The sequence below is a fragment of the Salmo salar genome, chromosome ssa12 (assembly GCF_905237065.1).
Source record: "Salmo salar chromosome ssa12, Ssal_v3.1, whole genome shotgun sequence".
Taxonomy (NCBI): Eukaryota; Metazoa; Chordata; class Actinopteri; order Salmoniformes; family Salmonidae; genus Salmo; species Salmo salar.
Window position 1 is genome coordinate 51,167,921 of NC_059453.1, and position 21,773 is coordinate 51,189,693.

Here is a 21,773-nt window from a genome sequence, read left to right on the forward strand (position 1 = left end):
ATAAGGAATTTGAAGTGATTTGTACTTTTACTTTTGATACTTAAGTATCTTTTAGCAATTACACTTACCTTTGATACTTAAGTATAATTAAAACCAAATACTTTTTGACTTTTACTAAAGTAGACTTTCATTTGAGTCATTTTGCGTATGACAATTGCGTACTTTTTCCACTACTGGGGTTTAGCCTACACATAGAACTGAATTAGCAGATCATCTTGAGATGGCGAGTCAGTCAGGAGAAGTCCTCAACTTCAAAACTTCTCTCCATAGCAAAGCTAGCTTAGCTTACCTCGCTGTCACTAATTTACTCACTACTACTCTTGTTTGTTTGTTGTGATTGAATGGCGAAGACACACCCAAGAAATACCCACATTAAACCACACCCCTAAGACAACTCTTGTTTGGGCTTCAGTAATGGCCGCTGCATTTCTTTAACGAGCACCGGAAAAACACATGCAAAATCAGTGAGAGCAGTTCACCTTTTAAAAAAGTATAACTAAAACAAGTTCCTGGCACTGGGAGGGAACCAATGATTTATATATACTAGATGACTAACAGGGGGAGCTGTTTTGAAGCCACCGCACCTCCATCTTGGCACTCCCCCACCGTTGTAAAAAAATTATTTTGGAAGCTATAGAAATGCATTTATTAATGTCTACAATCGTTTTTGCCACCTTTATTCTATTACAGACACCTTCATTCATATTTTTTAAATTATATTATGTGAGCCAAAAATAATTACATCTTTTTTTGAAAGTTCTAATGTTGCTGTTCCCACTACACTAAAATATACTTAAATACATGTCATTTTTTTCTTGAAACATTTCATTTAAATACTGTAGAATTCCATTAATTCCTATGTAGGACTGCTCTTTCTGGGGAGTGCCAATATGGCTGTTCGGTGGCTTTAAAGCCTCTCATTGGCCAATGGATAGCATCAGCATTCCAGGGTTTATATACATATTTGGATTGAAAACCTCAAAGTCAGAGATTGCTGCTTACACCCAGCTGCCATCCCCATCCCCAACATCCTAGCAAGCCACAAGGTAATTGGTGGTAATAGCGCTCACCGTTGCCCCTAGTGGCGGGTTTTGAAGGCATCTCCCAACATCCTGGGGACCTGGACGAACTTCGACCTGGCTGACTTTTTCACAGTTGAAAACATGCGAACACACATCAAAGCACATGTGTACACACACACACACACACACACACACACACATTGAGTGTACAAAACATTAGGAACACCTTCCTAATATTGAGTTGCACCTCGCTTTGCCATCAGAACAGCCTAAATTCGTCGGGGCATGGTCTCTACAAGGTGTCGAAAGCTTTCCACAGGGATGCTGGCCCGTGCTCACTCCAAACGTTCCCACAGTTGTTGGCTGGATGTTTTTTGGATGGTGGACCATTCTTGATACACACAGGAAACGGTTGAGCCTGAAAAACGTTGCAGTTCTTGAGACTCAAACCGGTGCGCCTGGCACCTACTACCATGCCCCGTTCAAAGGCACTTAAATATTTTGTCTTGCACATTCACCCTTTGAATGGCACACATTCACAATCCATGTCTCAAGGCTTAAAAAATATTCTTTAACTTGCCTCCTCCTCTTCATCTACACTGATTTGAAGTGGATTTAACAAGTAACATCAATATGGGATCATAGCTTTCACCTAGATTAACCTGATCAGTCTATGTCATGGAAAGAGCATCTCCCAATGTTTTGTACTCTGTGTATAGATAGGCACTGAGGCACACAAACACACATTCCGGACTTGTCTTATCCACGCATCATCAAGCACCATCATGCTTCTAAAAAGACCTTCAGAGATGTGTTGTGTCAGCTCACCAAGCCTGTAAAACCAGCTGTTGCATCTTGGGAAGACACACTGGAACTAAGACACACTTTTATTGTGAACTACCTCCAGATCGATTTTTTTTTTTTGGGGGGGGGGGGGGGTACCAGCATGCATGTGAATGTGTACATGTGTTACTGAGTGCCATAAAGTTGCCACAGTGAGCGGAGCTCATCGCTATACTTAGATACGTCATTCATCACAGTCCCTTACTGCTCCAGCGGAGGCTGTTGAGGGGAGGACATCATTATTATGAGCCGTCCTCCCCTCAGCAGCCTCCACTGTACTTCTCGTGTCACCAGACCTGGAACCACTGCCGAACCACTGCCAAACGCTGCCTCAGAAGTCCCCTCAGAAGTCCCTTATCAATGAATACAGATGTTTCTAAACAATTATCGGTAGGTTAATTCCTTTTTCCTTTGTTAAACAGTGACCAGGAATAGATTGATGTCAACTATAAAAGACAACTAATCTTTCAACTCTGATGAGGTCTGCACTCATACGAAAATGAAAGGAAGCCATTTATCCATTTTGTTTCAGAGGCAGAGCCCAAATCGCAGCCTAAAATGGTGAAAAATGGCCTGTTAGATGTAACAATGGTTGTCAACAGCTTTAGACTTCTAACTTTTACAAACATTGCAACCAAACAAACAAAGTCCCAGAGAGCCTTGTGAAACCAGATCACTGATATGGATAAAGAAATGGATCCAGTCAAGTGTGTGGTGAAATTAGCAGCCTGCATGCCCCACTTGTTATCCCACTCATTCATGTGACTGAGTACATGCCTCTTTACCCCACCAGAGGGCAGCAAAGTCTACAGAGATAAAGTAGAATAGAACAGGACAGAAGAGTATAGCATAACTTTATTTTTCCCCAAAAGGAACGTCAGCTGTGGCACAGACAAAAAGTCTAGCTGTTGACTCGGCGCAAACACAGGTCCTCAGTTCTAAGTCAAGTTATTCATCACATTAGTGTAGTTGAGCGCACCGCCTCTGCACTAACAGAGGTAACTGTCACGTGTATCCGCACCGAGATGTGAACACTGTTTAGCAGGGTCTTACCTGAGCCTTAGAGGCTGCAGCAGCTCGAGTATTATAAGACCGGCCATCCCCCTGCTTCTCCCCAAGTGTGGTACTAGGATCTGTTCTCTGCTGGAAAAGACACACGCGCACACACACACACACGGAATCACAAGCACGCACACGCATACACACACACCCACACAAATATACAATGTTAATGTTAAACAAATCACATAGAGTCGAGACAATTGAGTGTGCGTGTGCTCCGATAGCTAACTGCACCCTTTGAAGGCCTTAGGTCCACAGACAACCACCTGGGTCTTGTAAGGAAGGGGTCATCTGCACCCATTGTCTGAAAGGTCACTCATGTTGGTTTGGATATTTCAGTAAAGTCCCTAACTTGCCGTAAAGCCTATAATGTTCTGAAGGCAATGAAGTTATGCTCCATTTTATTATATTAATAGAGTGCCATTAACCTGTAATAGCGGGTTATAACAACCAGCTTATGATACTGTAAAAAGTTACATCAAAATTCAGATGGTAGCATGGAACTGCCATATTGGTTTTATAAATTATCACTTACTTGCCATGGTACTTTAAAAACAACTTTATGAGATATGTAAGTGAAGCGGTAACAAATGATTCAGTCTCTACTTGGACTTGCACACTCAGGAGACGTTCAGAGAGTGGACATAACGACCATATTTGGATATCTAACAGTTTTATTCAAATAAGAGTTAAAGGTGACAGGCTCACCAACCCCAATGCCTCTCTAAATCTGCATCTGTAAAAGTCCAGGCAATTGTGCCAGGAGCTGAATGTGTAATTTATCATGTCTAATGTTTAAACAGTCACACGCCCTACAACATAATGCTCTAATCTGCCATGAAATGCTGGCCCAACCCTTTCTCTATGGTCCCGAACATAAGTCATTCATTTCATATCAATAGGCTTCTTGTTGATTCTACAACTTATTGTAAACTAATACGTCAACAACACAGCGGTGTATCAACTTTACCATGACAAAAGTTGGAATGGCTGTTTGTAGAACTATTTAAGGCGAAGTCTCTACTACAATAATGCTTCCTAGAATGGAGATGGATTTACTCAGACACATCGCTACCAGAGGGATGTTATGTTAATACAGAAGTTGGAGAAATCGGTGGCTTATAAACCATATACTCACTTGGCTGGTCCAATAGGCTGCATACGCCATGATGGAAACTGTGAGAAGCGGTGAAGATGAGAAGACTCGTCTATTGCCTACAGATACCTCTGTCTAAATATGTGTAGCCTCTAGTCTAACCGGTCTCCCGTGTACCTTTCAGGCATAATTATTTCCCATGCGTTCCAGAGGGCCACTCCCGTCCCGTATGTTCAAACAATGTTACAGCAAAGCCGACTGACCATTATCGTACCCTAAACGAAGTGTCTATATAGGGCGGCTGTGGTGATGTCAAGAGACTGCTAGGTTTGCAATTCTCTTTTTAGTTAAGTTTGCCAGACGAGTCTATCGTTTCCGCATAACCCACTGACAATCGACGGCTGAACTGCATTTATAGCCTATCAGCCAAAACCACAATTCAGGTTTGGGGTTGATGGGGGGGATTGCGAAATTGGTGCGTAATGCAAATGCCTCAGATAAAACGAATACTGTTGCAATATAGTAGCCTATACTCTTTTCCATAAGGATATCAGCTTATCGTTTCTCAAAGTTAGTTATTAGAGATATGTACCTGGCTACGATCTATAAGAGGATGCCAATTGAGGCAAAACTCGCGCGTAGCCTACTCATTGGACATTCCTGCATCCAAACGCTGGACCGTTGTTTGGTCGATTGCACAGTTGTGGCCAGCTCTTGACCGAGGTTAATTCATTTAAACATTTTAATGAAAAGGTAGCCTACCCTGCAACAACTATTTAGAAGGAAAACTCACCTCCGGTGACTTTTTATGATGGCCATGGGCATGGCTTCTCTTTTTGTGTGGCATCGCTGCAACGCAAATACCTTTTTTTAATTTCCAAAACGTAACGGTGGCTCAACAGATATTCTTCTAGGAACCGCTGGCTGTCTGGGGAACTGAGTGAATCAAATTGGCCCCTCTGGCGCGAAAGTGTGCCCCTCCCGCTATGAACTCAACATATTTTTGCTCAAATGAAATCAACGTGTGTGTGTGTGTGTGTGACCGTGTGACTCAGGAGGTTAACGTACTTTTAAGAAATGGGGGCTTTTGTCTTTAGTTTCTTATCGTATCAGTAGCACCCTTCCTTCCTATAGTTCCCCAGTTACTTTAATAGACCAACAACCCCCCCCCGAAAATCATACACAGTAGCCAAGAATAAAGAACCTGAGGTAACATACCCATTAAATCTCCTGCTAATCTCATTTGAATGTATTTCGTATGACATCACATCCCAATGACTTACTTAGTGAAGTAAATAAGTAAAAATAGGGAAGGATCAAAGCCAAATCCTCAAGCATATCTACATGTGTATGGACACATCTGGTCTACCAAACACAACCGATAGTTAGGGCTTGTTCCAGATAGGCCATAAAATACTAGAGCACGCTATATGCCTACATTTTCCCTCTTTATGCACTCACATGTTATTCTTGACAGCTTCATATTGTTGGCCTAATGTAGCCTCACCAGCTGCATGAGGGGGTATACTACAAAGCAGAATCAATGGGATCAATGAGTTAGCCAGCTAATTTGCCGAAATAGTCTGAAATAACGTTTTATTTTTTAGAAAGATATGGTTGAAATGGGCATGGACAACCAAATGGACAACCAAAAACACATATCTAAATTCAGATGTCTTAATGAACCAGAACATTTGTAGTTACTTCTGGTTGTTTATCAAAGTTAGCTGACTAACTCACTGATCCTGTTTGTAGTAGGCTATAGCCCTCGCGCGAGCGTACATGAATGTTGTCGCTTATCTAGATTGCTGATTTCCTTTCCTTTCTTAGGCTACTAGATGTAAAGATGAGTTCTGTCGTTTGTAAACATCATTTTGTCCTGGCTTTTACTTGCAGAAGAGGAAGAAGCCACACCTCATTATTCCACAGAATGTCTGAGTCACACATGATTGTTTTCGTTACACTCCCAGTTCTATCGTTTATGCCCCCTGGTGGTATCCAATGGTACTGGTTGCCACAGGGATATTCCATAATGGATATTCCCACACATTTTATCTATATTGACCTGACTCAAATAATACAAGGACCAGCCAAAGTAACACAGACATCCCAGACTTTGATTGATCTGGTGTTCTTTAACAGACCTGATCGAATAACTAAGTCCATTAACTTATTAACTGGCATATCTGACCACAATGTTACATTGATGGTTAGAAAGCTCACTAGAAATAGTTTTAAGAACCATATCAATGTGCAACAGTACGCAAAAAAAATAACATCCAGAAAATGAAGCAGAGTAACTACGATGCAGCTATAAGTCAAATTGACTGGTCTGATCTGTTACGCAACGAAAACCCAGAGTCTTGAAACAGAATATTTCTGTCAGCTATTGACAAAGTGAATACATCTTTTACCAGGAAATGTCAACATAAGCCAAGACGTAAAACCTCTTTACCATGGCTCAACGAGGACACCTGGAAGCAAAAGAGAGAACAGGAGCTTCCCTTGAAAAAAAAAACAACACTGAAATATGGTCAGAATGACAACATACCTATATTTATATCACTGAAAATAATTTGGTATGGAATATACAAAAAGCAAAAGCAGCGTTCGTCCTCGGAGTGATCAATGAAGCAAAAGGAAATGGCAAAGTGATTTGGGAAAATCTCAACAAACTAACAGGGAAAGGTTAATGGGATTCTAATTCAAGACTCCAATTTAATATCCACCACCTTTAACAATTTTTTTGTTGACTGTCAGGGAACTGGCTCAAAGATTTTCAAGCGCGACCACAGTTCTCACCCCCCATGGGTAATAAACCAATATTCAAAATTCCTGAAATCTCAGCTTCTGCAGTGGACAGTATTATCAGCTTCTTCAGGAGCTCTAGAACAAAATATGTATTTGGGTCAAGACACTGTATTCCTGAAGACACACAAATATGATTTGATTTCCCCTATTGTACATCTAGTTAATCTGTCCATGAAATATGGATTCTTCCCCAATGCTTGGAAGTCTGCTGCAGTGATACCTGTTTTAAAATCTGGTGACCCAACACTGGTGGAAAATGACCGACCTATAAGCATTCTTTCAGTGCTATCAAAAGTAGCAGAAAGATGGGTGGCTGATCATCTGACTGAGCACCTCAAGCAGGGCAACTCCATACATCAAATGCAATTTGGATTCAGAACTAACCATTCTACCCGAAACAGCCAATTGCTATTTTCTGGAGTGCATTAACTCTAAACTGGACATAGGTGGTGAAGTTGGCGCAGTCTTTATGGATCTTAATAAAGGCCTTTGACACTGAATCATGAGGTCCTCTTTTCCAAAATACCCTCCCTTAATGTGTCCACTGAAGCCATTAGTTGGATGTATTCCTATCTGACAAAAAGAAGCCAAAGGGTTAGTCTGGGGGACACTCAGTCAATATTAGGCCCCCTTCTGTTCACCATCTATAAAAATTCTCCCACTTGCTTGCCCACAAGTTGACATGCATATTTATGCAGATGATACAGTCCTGTATGAACACTCCAAAAAATAGACAAGTTAACTGAAACTATGCTAAATGGATGACTGATTCTTGCCTGCATTTAAATATTGACTGGACTGTTTGTATGTACTTCTCTGAAGAAAACCAATGATTTTTCCCAACGAGCTGTTCTTGTCGACAAGGAGAATCTGAAGGTTGTGTCTAACATCAAGTATCTCAGCGTCGTTTTGGACTCCAACTTAACATTTAAGAAACAGGTGAAGAAGGTGGTTAACACGGTCAAGTTTGGATTATCCAACTTTAGGTTTGTAAGACCTTATCTTCCCCTGGTGGGGCAAACGTCCCGTTTTTTTTTTAGATGCATGCCAGCAAAGCCACTACACTAAACAATACATTAGTTGCACTATAACGGTGACAAACGGTGTCTGTCTGTCACGTTGTATAAGGATCGGAGGCAGTCACAGGAATATGTAATAGGGGGTTTTATTACTCCACCCAAAATACAAAATATCATGAAAAAGGCACGGGAAGAAATGACCAAAACAAACACCTATGTAAAATACACAGGGATGTAACCCAAACAAAAGAGCGAGGTTTAAACCTCTAAATATTACATGCGACGAGACCCGAAATAACAAGTGCACAATACACATAGCACGAAAGCCGAATCAATGCACAGGTACTCACAAGACCAACGGACAATGGGAACAATAACCGACCAGGACAATGGGGAACAGAGGGCGCATATATAACATACTAATCAAGGGGAATGGGAACCAGGTGTGCGTAATGAGACAAGACAGTCCGGGATTGGTGATAATGAATCCAGGACAGTGACGCCTAGAAAGCCAGTGACATAGACCTCCGGAGCTGGTGCACGGAATCAGGGCACCAGCTCCAGGATGTCTACTGCAGGAACCCAGCACCGCTCCTCTGGGCCGTACCCCTCCCAGTCGATGAGGTACTGGAGAACTTCACGGACCAAGTACGCCGAATCTCCCTCGATGTCCAGAAGAGGAGGCGGGGCGTCACTGGGTCCAGCCTCAGCGAGGGGACCAGGCACCACTGGCCTGAGGATAGACACATGAAAAGTCGGGTTAATGCGGTAATCAGCAGGGAGTTGCAAACAGTACGTTACCTCATTACTTTAAATGGCCCCACAAACTGCGGGCTCAGCTTCCGGCAGGGCAGGTTCCAGGTGGAGAGCCAGACCCGGTCTCCTGGAGAGAAAACAGGCCCCTCACCGTGGTGGCGGTCGGCCTGGACCCAGTGCCGATGCACAGCCCGCTGGAGACGAGTGTGCACAGCGTTCCAGGTCTCCTCAGCACGCCAAAACCACTCGTCCACCGCAGGGGCCTCGGTCTGGCTCGACTGCCAAGGTGCTAGGGCCGACTGACCGTGACCCCCAGGTGATCCATGAACGCTTTCCATACGCGTGAGGTGAACTGAGGACCACGATCTGACACAATGTTCTCCGGGATCCCGTAGTGCCGGTAGACGTGCGTAAAAAGAGCCTTTGTGGTTTGCATGGCCGACGGGAGCCCAGGCAGAGGAAGGTGGCGACAAGCTTTGGAAAACCGGTCCACAGCGATGAGAACGGTGGTGTTCCCCTGGGAGAGGGGGGGGGAGGTCAGTGAGAAAGTCCACCAAGAGGTGAGACCAGCACCATTGTGGAACCGGCAGGGGAAGGAGCTTTCCATAAGGGTGTCTTTGGGTGTCTTTGACTGAGCACAGATGGAGCAGGAAGAGCCATAAACCCGGACGGCCCTAGCCAAGGTGGACCACCAGTACTTCTCAGACAAGCAGGCGATGGTACGGCTTATCCCAGGATGTCCCGACATAGCCGTCGTGTGCGCCCAGGTAAGGAGAAGGTCCCGCACAACATTGGGCACGTAGTCGTGGTTCTCCGGGCTCTGTGCAGATGCGGGTCCATGCGCAGGGCCTGCCATATGTTGGTGTCCATGTCCCTCGCCTCTCTAGAGGCGAGACAGGGCGCCCGTCTTCATGTTTTTCGAGTCTGGCCTTTAGGAAAGCGTGAATTGGAACCTGGCAAAGAATAGAACCCACCTGGCCTGTCTCGAGTTTAGCCTCTTCGCTGCCCTGATGTACTCCAGGTTGAGGTGGTCCATCCATACCAGGAAAGGGTGTTTGGACCCCTCCAGCCAGTGCCTCCACACCTTCAGGGCCTTCTTGACCGCCTATAGTTCCCGGTCCCCTAAGTCGTAGTTCCTCTGGGCGGGGCTCAGCTGCTTGGAGTAGAAGGCGCAGGGCCGCAGCTTTGGAGTGGTTCCGGTGCACTGGGACAGCACTGCCCCGACTCTTATTTCAGAGGCCTCCACCTCGACGAGGAAGGGGAGTGAGGGGTCGGGATGTGCCAGCACGGGAGCAGTGGTGAAGCGTGCCTTCAGTGTCTCGAATGCCCTCGCCGCCTCCGCCGTCCAACGAAGCCGCTAGGGACTTCCTCTCAGTAGGATGGTAAGAGACGCGACCACTGTCCGGAAATAGTTGTCAAACCCCAGGAATCGTTGGAGTGCTTTCACGGAGTTGGGGATGGGCCTTGACCTGACTGCGCTGACGCATTGCTCTTTCATCTCCACTCCCTCTGTGGATATGAGGTAGCCCAAAAAGGACACAGACCGCTGGAAAAATAAACTTTTATCTTGTTTGACATATAGATCATGCTCCAACAGTCTTCCCAGCACAGACCTGACTAACGAGACATGCTGGTTGCGGTCAGCAGAATAGACCAAAATGTTGTCTATATAAACCACTATGCCCCGTCCCAGCATGTCCCGAAACACTTTGTTAATAAAGGCCTGGAAGACTGAAGGCGCATTAGACAGGTCAAAAGGCATTACAAGATACTCATAATGGCCTGTGGTCATGGAAAAGGACGTTTTACATTCATCGCCTGCACGAATGCGCACCAGATTGTAGGTGAAGTACTACGCCCTGTGCATTTGTTCGATGATAGTTAGGATAAGGGGTAAGGGCTTTATAGATAAGGGCTTTATTCAAAGTTCGATAATCAAAGCAGGGGCGCAGTCCCCCATCTTTCTTTTTAACAAAAGAGAAGCTTGAGGAGGCTGGTGACGTAGAGGGGTGAATAAAACCCTACTGTAGGCTCTCCTGTGCGTAGATCTCCATGGCCTCGGTCTCCGCATAGGAGAGGGGATAGACGTGTCTTCTCGGGAGGGCTGCGTCAGACAGCAGGTCAATGGCACAGTCCCAGGGGCGATGAGGAGGCAGGTGTGTAGCCTGGGTTTTAGAGAAAACCCGGTGCAGATCCTGGTAGTTCCTCCGGTAAATCCACTTGAGGGGCGTGGTCCGGACTTACCACCATAGTGGTGTTGACAGACACCGCGAGACACCTCCCCTGACACTCCGGGGGGGGAGCAGGAGAATTCCCTGGCTTGTCACCTCTCGGCTATTTGTGGATAGAGGGCAGGTCGGGTAGAAATTACCCCTCTCTCCACAATAGGAACAGTGGCCCAGATTCCTCCTTCTCCTACGCTCTGCCTCGGGCAAACGTGCAGAGCCCACCTCCATCAGCTCTGGCCATGGAGCAGGTGTAGCCATGAGCTCCGGATTCTGCACAGGTCCATGTCGGACCCGCAGGAGGTTGTCCAACCAGATCGCCATGCTGATGAGCTGATTGAGTGACAGGTTGTCATCACAGCAGGCTAACTCCAGTTGAACCTCCTCCCGCAGTCCGCTGAGGAACACAGTGACCAGAGCCGACTCGTTCCAGTCGGTGGAAGCCGCGATGGTCCGGAACTCCAGGACGAACTCCGAGGCGGTCCTAGATCCCTGGCATAGTCAGAGTAGACGCTCAACCCCCTCTCGGCCCTCCACAGGATGATCAAACAGAGAAAACCCGGTGCAGATCCTGGTATTCCTCCGGTAAATCCACTTGAGGGGCGTGGTCTGGAATTACCACCATAGTGGTGTTGACAGACACCGCGAGACACCTCCCCTGACACTCCTGGGGGGGAGCAGGAGAATTCCCTGGCTTGTCACCTCTCAGCTATTTGTGGCTAGAGAGTGGAAGAGGAGAGGGTAGCGCTCGTAGGACTTGACCTCGGGTCTGTCTGTTTGCCAGATCCCGGTACCCCAATCCAGGGCCTGTCCGGTCAGTGCCAAGATGACGGTGGCAACCCTGTCTCTCCCGAAGACAGCCTCGGCGTAGTGAGCAAGCGAGGTACAGGTTGCATTGTAGAAGGAATCCCTTGCATCTCGCTGTCGGGCCGTCAAAGCTCTCCGGGAGGGACAGGGGTATTCTGCGGACCGGCTCAGATGGGACGGAGGCAGGTAGTGGTGGTGTGGGGGCTGGTGCCTGGAACTGGTGATGGAGACTGGAGGGACTGCCCATTTCTCTCCAAACACAGGGAAACAGTGTTTAATGGGAAACAATGGGAAACAGTGTTTAAACCCTTTGCAATGAAGATCTGTGAAGTTATTTGGATTTTTACGAATTATCTTTGAAAGACAGGGTCCTGAAAAAGGGACGATTTTTTTTTTGCTGAGTTTAGTATCCCCTCCTCATGAAGAAAAGCTTATGAGCTAATTTATGCAGCAGCATACAATACATTTTTGGACTCACCTTTGTTGTGCTGTGCTCACTTGAACAGGAAGGTGGTGCAGCGGTCCTTCTTGTGGGCAAATTTTGTCATCAAAACAACTGGGAAGTCGAAAAAAAAACAAGGTCGATTCATGAAGTCAGTGACTTTAGGTTGGAGCTCTAGAAAGAGGACAGAATTCCCGGTTTGGAATTATGAGTTGGAGCCCGTTTTTTTTCAGAGTTTCCAGTTGTTTTCAACGCGGCAGAAGTCATGCTGGATTGACAGCATGGCCAATGTATTCAATCTTTTCCGGCCCATGGTGTTGCGAGTGAATGTTTATCCTTTTAAGCTTGGGAAAAATACCATTTCAGACAGACGTTTTAAATCCTTAAACCCAGACCTGGACCACACACCTTCTCCACTGAATAGCAGGCAGGCGAAGCAAAATAGTGATTGCTTTGCAATGCTTGCAGTTAGCCACTGATTCCTTCCAAACCCCTCATTGTAGAATTTGCGATTTCCGACTAGTTTAGTAATGTTTATGTCCAATAGCCGATGAGCACCAATACCTTTTATCTATAATTATCTTCATATGACAAGGATTGAAAAGGATTTGCCAGTTGATTGTTGACACGATTCATGATGATGACTGATTGTCTAGCTTGCGAGCTAAAATGTTGAGAGTAACATGATCAGTCCAATCACAGCTACGGTAGATATAATGTGATTTGATGTCATTTTATCTGTGGCCAATGACCTTGACCCTTCTCGCGTGGGCACTTATACTGTAAATCTATGGCAGCACCAAAATGGGGCTTGAACTGCCTAAATCTCCCTGTAGATTCTGCAGTGACGTAGTGTCCCCATGAGTGACAGAACACTGAGCCAATCACGGCGCAACTAAAGAAGATTACCAGCACCTACGCTCTGTATATTCCGCTGGCTGCCCCTCCACCACAGAAAGCACTGAGCGAGGCTGAAACACCTGCATTTTGGAGTTGCCTTAACTCAAGAAAGAGACCATGTTTGTATGCGGCTTTATTAACTCAATAATATGATGTATATATATTTTCTAGCTAAACAGGTGGGGCTCAAAACAGGTGGGGCTCTATCCTGAATGATGGGTCGCCACTGATTACCAGGCTAGGCCTAGTGGTCAGTTGTCTTTTATCTAGATTGTGGATTTCCTTTCTTTGCTTAGGCTACAAGATGGAAAGATGAAAGATACTTTTGTCCTGGCTTTTACTTGCAGAATAGGGAGTTGCCACGCCCCATTATTCCACAGAATGTCTGAGTGACACAAGATTGTTTTCATTACACTCCCAGTGGAGGTTCTATCGTTTATGCCCCCTGGTGGTATTCAATGATTCTGGTTGCCACATGGATATTCCATAATGGATATTCCCACACATTTGATCTATATTGAGTAATGAATCGTTCTGTTTGTCAACCCTGTAAATCCATGAAAAATCTTAGTCAAGAACTGAAGTATTGATAGACATGATCAGATTTAAAGTCTGTAAGGGTGTTATGTCGGATATTGATGATGCACTAGCTGTCCACGGAACATGTTGTTGTTTCATGTTTCATCACATTTTAGGTATGTTTCTGCATATGTACCAAGATGTTCAAATAAACCTAAACCTATATAGGACCCTTTTGGTGCATGTAATAATATGCACGTTTCACTCGTTTGTTACGTTTTCACAACAGGTGTTGGACTGACAGTCCTAGGGACCCTGATTATAGAAAGTTAAAGTCTGCAGGTATGGTGATGCAACCACAGGTCACACTCGCAGCATGGGAGTTTTGCCCAGGAGGTGGTGCAATTTTCAAATGTATCTGTTCTACTGTTATTGCTTTCAATGTTACTGCTAATATTCTTTCAATTCTCCCCAAAAGCACTGTTTTGGTCATAGCCATTACTAGCAATTGGTAACTATTGGTGGTACGGATTCGACCCTACTGCCATTTCATGGCATTTGCCTATTTTAGCAGTATTCCCAATGCTCCTAATATATTTCTAGATATTCAGTATGGCATGAAACATCTTAAAGCATATAGTGCTCAATAAAAAAAAAACTGCATTTATAGCACAGGTTCCATTGTATAATGTGAAATGTGTTGAGGGCATTTGATCAGAAGTGCTACCGCCCCCACCCCCCTCCTCCCCCCCCCACCCCTGGTGTTTAGACTGTGACGAGAGAGAGGGAGATGTGCGTCACCAGCGTGTGTGTGAACATCAATGAATGTGACCCAGGGATCAGACCTGTGTGTCTCTGTGTGCGCTTGTGTATGTGCGTGTGTGTGTGTGTGGTCGTGCGTGCGAGTGTTTGTGCGAGCGCATGTGCGGATGCGTGTGTGCGCGCGTGTGCACTTGGAGGAGAAATTATGCTGACTGACACATTACCATATTTCCGTCGTGATGAATCCCTTTTCTACTGAGAGATATGGTCAATGGGATATTGTCGCTCTTCAGAAAAACGCAGTGCCTTCATAGTCCTGTCGTAAGAATGGTATAACATCTGTCATAACATGTCATAAGATTTTCTTTATAAATTACTTGTGTGGCTGTACACTTGTTCAAGTACTATCTTTCAGATGAAATGTCAAACAGCGGTAGTACAGAGTAGGCGGTGTCCTGGCTAAATTCCCAACATGCCCCTCATACAGGTCATGTTCCTAGCAGACAAAATTGCAAACACATGCCAGATCTCACAACGCTTGGACGGGTGTTTAATATCTCAGATAACCACATCATATGATATAGCAATCTGATGCCCGACTGCAAAGTCGATGACGTGGCACACAACCATTGGTATCGGTTAATGCAATTCATGTAGTCGGCCGGGAACACAACCTCTATCTGGGCCATCTAATCATCTCCTGCATGCTAACTGGCATGATCACTCATTGCCTCTGTGATAGGTGATGTGTGGTGAGCTTTCTGGCTGTGAAGGAGACGCTCTTAGCATGGGAGGTTTCATTGAGAAGCAGACAAGATGGTAGCGTTACAATGCCCAGGATGATGCGTTTATTTACTGTGGAGAGTAGTTGGCAAACGGTACACTATGTCCATATGTAAGGCCTACAACAAAACAAGAAACATGATGTGGACTGGAAGGTAGCATAAACTGAGAGTTAACTGAATGTATATCAAAAAATAAGTTGAGCTCAAAATGAACCAGGCCTCAGTAATGTCTTCACTAGCAGTATGCCAACCTTACCCCGATCTGGTTAAGAGAAAAATGACAAGATTTAAATGAACCTGAGAATGAAAATGAAATCCCAATAAACATGAAATCCCAATAAACATACACGTTTTCATTTACCATAAATATACACACTTTATATAATAGGGTTTCACCTTGCAATAAGCAGAATTAAACCGGGGTACACATTTCTCTACCTAATTACCACAGGATAATTAGGGTTAGGGCGAATGCAGCTCTGTTTCAGAAATTCAACCCGCTACCCAAGCCAAAAGTATGCTGCTTTCATAACCAAGTGGGAAAGTGGTATTTACTACATATGACTGGGACAGATCCACATGAACGCCCCTCTAAATGGTAATTACTAGTGGGAAACTTGTCTATCATCCCTGAGCACCGACTTCTCCCACATGTTGACCTCTGACGTCACCTACTAAGGAAATAACCTTGATAAATCCAAATTTCAGCAGTTAAATGCAACAAAACATTATTTATAAAAAGCAATCCAGTAATATGATTTTTAAATACTATAATTTTTTTTACAAGCATGATAGCTGTACAGATGTACGATCTTAATTTGAGCTAGTTTGCTACAGCAAAATAATCCTGCAGCAACAGGAAATGTGAATTATTATGTGGATTATAATTATTATTATGTTGATGCATTTTTTCATAAGGGAAAATCAAGTCTGACATTTCAAAGTGAAAATTACAAACTTCAGAAGCATTTTTAAACCTCAAATACACTAAAAGTTTCACATTTCTTGCAAAGTTCTCCTGCCACAGGGTGATCAAATGAAGATCCTACATCTGTACTTTTAGCGTATGGTTGACACAGCTTGTTGGCCATTAGCCAGCCATAGTTTCTATCAACCAGTTCAAAGCACATGAATGCATTCAACTGGTCTTTATTTTAATTTTATTTCACCTTTATTTAACCAGGTAGGCAAGTTGAGAACAAATTCTCATTTACAATTGCGACCTGGCCTAGATAAATCAAAGCAGTTCGACACATACAAAAACACAGAGTTACACATAGAGTAAAACAAACATACAGTCAATAATACAGTAGAAAATAAGTCTATATACAATGTGAGCAAATGAGGTGAGATAAGGGAGGTAAAGGCAAAAAAGGCCATGGTGGCAAAGTAAATACAATATAGCAAGTAAAACACTGGAATTGTAGATTTGTAGTGGAAGAAAGTGCAAATTAGAAATAGAAATAATGGGGTGCAAAGGAGCAAAATAAATAAATAAATACATTAGGGGAAGAGGTAGTTGTTTGGGCTAAATTATAGATGGGCTATGTACAGGTGCAGTGATCTGTGAGCTACTCTGACAGCTGGTGCTTAAAGCTAGTGAGGGAGATAAGTGTTTCAGAGATTTTTGTAGTTCGTTCCAGTCATTGGCAGCAGAGAACTGGAAGGAGAGACAGCCAAAGGAGGAATTGGCTTTGGGGGTGACCAGAGAGATATACCTGCTGGAGCGCGTGCTACAGGTGGGTGCTGCTATGGTGACCAGTGAGCTGAGATAAGGGGGGACTTTACCTAGCAGGGTCTTGTAGATGACCTGGAGCCAGTGGGTTTGGCGACAAGTATGAAGCAAGGGCCAGCCAACTAGAGCGTACAGGTCGCTGTGGTGGGTAGTATATGGGGCTTTGGTGACAAAACGGATGGCACTGTGTTAGACTGCATCCAGTTTATTGAGTAGGGTATTGGAGGCTATTTTGTAAATGACATCGTCGAAGTCGAGGATCGGTAGGATGGTCAGTTTTACGAGGGTATGTTTGGCAGCATGAGAGAAAGATGCTTTGTTGCGAAATAGGAAGCCAATTCTAGATTTAACTTTGGATTGGAGATGTTTGATGTGAGTCTGGAAGGAGAGCTTACAGTCTAACCAGACACCTAGGTATTTGTAGTTGTCCACATATTCTAAGTCAGAACCGTCCAGAGTAGTGATGCTGGACGGGCGGGCAGGTGCGGGCAACGATCGTTTGAAGAGCATGCATTTAATTTTACTTGTATTTAAGAGCAGTTGGAGGCCACGGAAGGAGAGTTGTATGGCATTGAAGCTCGTCTGGAGGGTTGTTAACACAGTGTCCAAAGAAGGGCCAGAAGTATACAGAATGGTGTCGTCTGCGTAGAGGTGGATCAGAGACTCACCAGCAGCAAGAGCGACATCATTGATGTATACAGAGAAAAGAGTTGGCCCAAGAATTGAACCCTGTGGCACCCCCATAGAGACTACCAAAGGCCCGGACAACAGGCCATCCGATTTGACACATTGAACTCTATCAGAGAAGTAGTTGGTGAACCAGGCGAGGCAATCATTTGAGAAACCAAGGCTATTGAGTCTGAGGATGTGGTGATTGACAGAGTCGAAAGCCTTGACCAGGTCAATGAATACGGCAGCACAGTATTGTTTCTTATCAATGGCAGTTACGATATTGTTTAGGACCTTGAGCGTGGCTGAGGTGCACCCATGACCAGCTCTGAAATCAGATTGCATAGCAGAGAAGGTGTGGTGGGATTCGAAATGGTCGGTAATCTGTTTATTGACTTGGCTTTCGAAGACCTTGGAAAGGCAGGGTAGGATAGATATAGGTCTGTAGCAGTTTGGGTCAAGAGTGTCCCCTCCTTTGAAGAGGGGGATGACAGCAGCTGCTTTCCAATCTTTTGGAATCTCAGACGACACGAAAGAAAGGTTGAACAGACTAGTAATAGGGGTTGCAAAAATTTCGGCAGATAATTTTAGAAAGAAAGGGTCCAGATTGTCTAGCCCGGCTGATTTGTAGGGTCCAGATTTTGCAGCTCTTTCAGAACATCAGCTGACTGGATTTGGGAGAAGGAGAAATGGGGAAGGCTTGGGCGAGTTGCTGTGGGGGGTGCAGTGCTGTTGACCGCGGTAGGGGTAGCCAGGTGGAAAGCATGGCCAGCCGTAGAAAAATGCTAATTGAGATTCTCAATTATAGTGGATTTATCGGAGGTGACAGAGTTTCCTATCCTCAGTGCAGTGGGCAGCTGGGAGGAGGTGTTCTTATTCTCCATGGACTTTACAGTGTCCCAGAACTGTTTTGAGTTTGTGTTGCAGGAAGCAAATTTTTGCTTGAAAAAGCTAGCCTTGGCTTTTCTAACTGCCTGTGTATATTGGTTTCTAACTTCTAACTTTATGACTTCACAACCACCTTCCCACTTGGTTATGAAAGCAGGATAGCAATTATAAACCAGGTAGTTTGGATCCTGGATGCTGATTGGCTGAAACAGCATTTCAGTCGTGTGTATATCAGACAACATACCACCGGTATGATGCAAAAATGCTTGTTTACTGTTCTATTTATGTTGGTAACCAGTTTATAATAGCAACCTCAGGGGTTTGTGGCATATTGGCAATATACCATGGCTAAGGGCTGTATCAAGGCACCCCACTTCGCATCATTCATAAGAACAGCCCTTACATTTTTTACATTATTTTTTTTACATTTTAGTCATTTAGCAGACGCTCTTATCCAGAGCGACTTACAGTAGTGAATGCATACATTTCATACATTTTTTTTTCTTCTCTGTGCTGGCCCCCCGTGGGAAACGAACCCACAACCCTGGTGTTGCAAACACCATGCTCTACCAACTGAGCTACAGGGAAGGCTTAGCCATGGTATACTGGCCATATATCACACCTCATTTGGGCTTTATTGGTAAATTCATCTCTTCAATTATGAGGATTAACAGGTACATTTGCAACATTTCTTAATGTAGAAATAGTGATTTAATTATCAAAAATATGAACTTTGTAGTGGTAACAAAAGATATGATTAGAAGTGATAGTATTAGATCAGCAACAAACAAAAGGTTTGCACGCTAAAACCAATTACTTGCCGGCATTGAACTATATAACTGACGTGCGTTTACTTTTCTTTTACATTGGCAGAACCAGAGGACATTGATTATAAACGAACATTCAATTATTACATTATCAATAAACCATTTAACACATCTGGTTAGGGGTATTAAATAAGGCAGTGCAGCCTATGAAGCACGGACTGACAGCAACTCCGTGACACTAGCGCAAAATGGCTGCCATGGCATCATCCAGAAGGGTGCTACTCATCGGGGGTGGTGGATGAGGTGAGTTTTTCCTTACTATGTAAAGTGCTTTGAACACTTGGAAAAAAGTGCTATCTGTCTGAATGGCCTTTTCTTTTGTCTTCCTGAATGGGGTTTTCTCGTTTGTGTAATGAGACCTTGTGAGAAGGTTGGATTGAGGGGGGAGATACTGAGATTGGGCCAATGGCCCTGAGCACTGTAGTGGTGTGACACAGATGACATTTAATCCGAGACGACAGGGAATGAAGAAGGCTGCTGCTGATAGGGTTGTCTAAGGCCCAATGGGTAAGTTTTGTATGAACTGAGCTCAGAACAGCTCTCCTGACCAAAACCACTCATTTTGAGAGAGAAAGGATACAATATAATCATGATAAAGCAATACTAAATAAGAGTGTGTGCCTTCACTTAACCTTGGCTTACCCTAACTTTAACCCTAACCACTCGCTAGCATTGTCTCAACGTTGCGCTTGCATGTAAATATCAGATGTTTTGTGTTTTGGAGAATAAGTTGTGAGAGTGTTTGTTAGGGAGTGTTTGTTGTGAAATCAGGAGTTATTCAGATAATATGGCATACAGCCTTATGCTCTTTTACAAAGAAGAGTAAGTATTGTAGCAACCTTAACCCAACATCTAGCAATCTCGTCAAGCTCCTTGGTTCTCTTGGCGTAATGGCTTTTTAGATGGGTTGACAGATGCTGGACTCAGTCGGGCAACAGTACCCCTCAATTATTTTTCAAACACTTTATATTTTTTGGGTTAAAATGAGATTATCCAAAACATTAAGAACATCTGCTCTTTCCATGACATAGACTGACCAGGTGAATCCAGGTGAAAGCTATGATCCCTTATTGATGTCACTTGTTAAATCCACTTCAGTCAGTGTAGATGAAGGGGAGGAGATGAGTTAAATAAGGATTTTTAAGCCTTGAGACAATTGAGACATGGATTGTGTGTGTGTTCCATTCAGAGGTTGAATGGGCAAGACAAAAGATTTAAGCGCCTTTGCATGGGCTATGGTAGTAGTTCCAGGTGCACTGGTTTGTGTGAAGAACTGCCACGCTGCTGGGTTTTTCACACTCAACAGTTTCCCGTGTATATCAAGAATGGTCCACCACCCAAAGGACATCCAGCCAACTCGACACAACTGTGGGAAGCATTGGAGTCAGCATTGGCCAGCATCCCTGTGGAACGTTTTGGACGCCTTGTAAAGTCCATGCCCTGATGAATGAAGACTGTGTGCATACAAACTCTTATGGAGTCAAGCTGTGGAATGATCTCACCTGCTCCAGTCCTATGGCCTAAGTCTCTGCACGTCAGCCGTCGGTCAAGGTGGAGGGGCTGTACCTGGTTTCCTGAGACTTCAATGACTTCCATTTTTAAACAATAAATAAACACCTATTATTGAAAGTATTGTTTTTTATTGAAATCATTGTTAATGAATCGTAAACACAACTAGAAAAGGTCAATTTTCTGAAGAAAATGTGTGTGCTTTTTTTATGGTAGAAGAAGGTGTAGTGGTACTGGGATTGGTACATTCATTTTGAGATGAGGAGGGTTTTGAAAAACAGTCAACATTCACTCTGACTTAATTTCTTCCTCTTGTGTATGACTCAACGACCATTGATTTTCTATTCACACAAACACACAGGTTCACCACTTGTACACTCCTACACCCACTGGTTTATTTTCAGCCAGGGATTGTTACCGACACAATTTCCTTGGTAGCTTGTTAATTGTCTCAAATCTAGACTGTTTCTATTGTAGCCTATACATTTTCAAAACAATGAATGGGAGGGATAGTTTTAGATGCTGATGACTAGGAGATTCTGGGAAACAGAAATGCTCAGGGACAATGATGTCATTAGTTGAAGTGCCTCTCCAGGTAATTGAAAATACTTCATCATAATTGTCATGAAATGTCTTTCTTCTTCAACTGGACAATGTATTTTTATAAAGAACTTCATGTGTCTATTGAGTCATCTACACTCATACGGTAGCGGATGTATTTTTACGTGATCTTGTTTTTCAGCATCTTTGATTGGTTTCTGTTGTAGGTTATATTTGGGATCAAAGAGCATGCCCAGAAGGAGGACTCACTGTCTAGTTTGATTGTATTTTAAAAAGTAAGTCAACCCTCTCGCTTCTACTTCCACCCCACTGGTAGAAATAATTTACTGAAAGTCAATATGACCACTGCATCAAAATCCACGTGAATGGGCTCAATATTGTTTGGAATTATATAGTTAGGATTGTCAACAATTCTTCTCTCTCTCTCTCTCTCTCTCTCTCTCTCTCTCTCTCTCTCTCTCTCTCTCTCTCTCTCGTTATTTCTCTCAATTAAATTCAAGGGGCTTTATTGGCATGGGAAACATATGTTTACATT

The 21,773-nt window shown here is 44.0% G+C and overlaps 1 protein-coding gene across 28 annotated transcripts in view; it reads right to left on the reverse strand.

Moving 5' to 3' along the window:
* ical (Calpastatin) overlaps window positions 1-5,062 on the reverse strand; it is a 63,582-nt gene extending 58,520 nt beyond the window's left edge. For 10 of the 28 annotated variants that reach the window (XM_014131747.2, XM_014131767.2, XM_045690457.1 and 7 more), the window contains exons 1-2: window positions 4,817-5,058; window positions 2,919-3,008 (exon numbers count right to left, since the gene is read on the reverse strand). In XM_014131747.2, coding sequence (XP_013987222.1) covers window positions 2,919-3,008; window positions 4,817-4,870 — 144 coding nt within the window. In that variant the 5' untranslated portion in view covers window positions 4,871-5,058. Of the gene's footprint in view, window positions 1-2,918; window positions 3,009-4,065; window positions 4,421-4,816 lie in introns of those variants that run through there. The other 18 variants (XM_045690454.1, XM_014131756.2, XM_045690452.1 and 15 more) reach the window with 11 other exon arrangements.
* Between the last annotated feature and the right edge of the window lie 16,711 nt (window positions 5,063-21,773).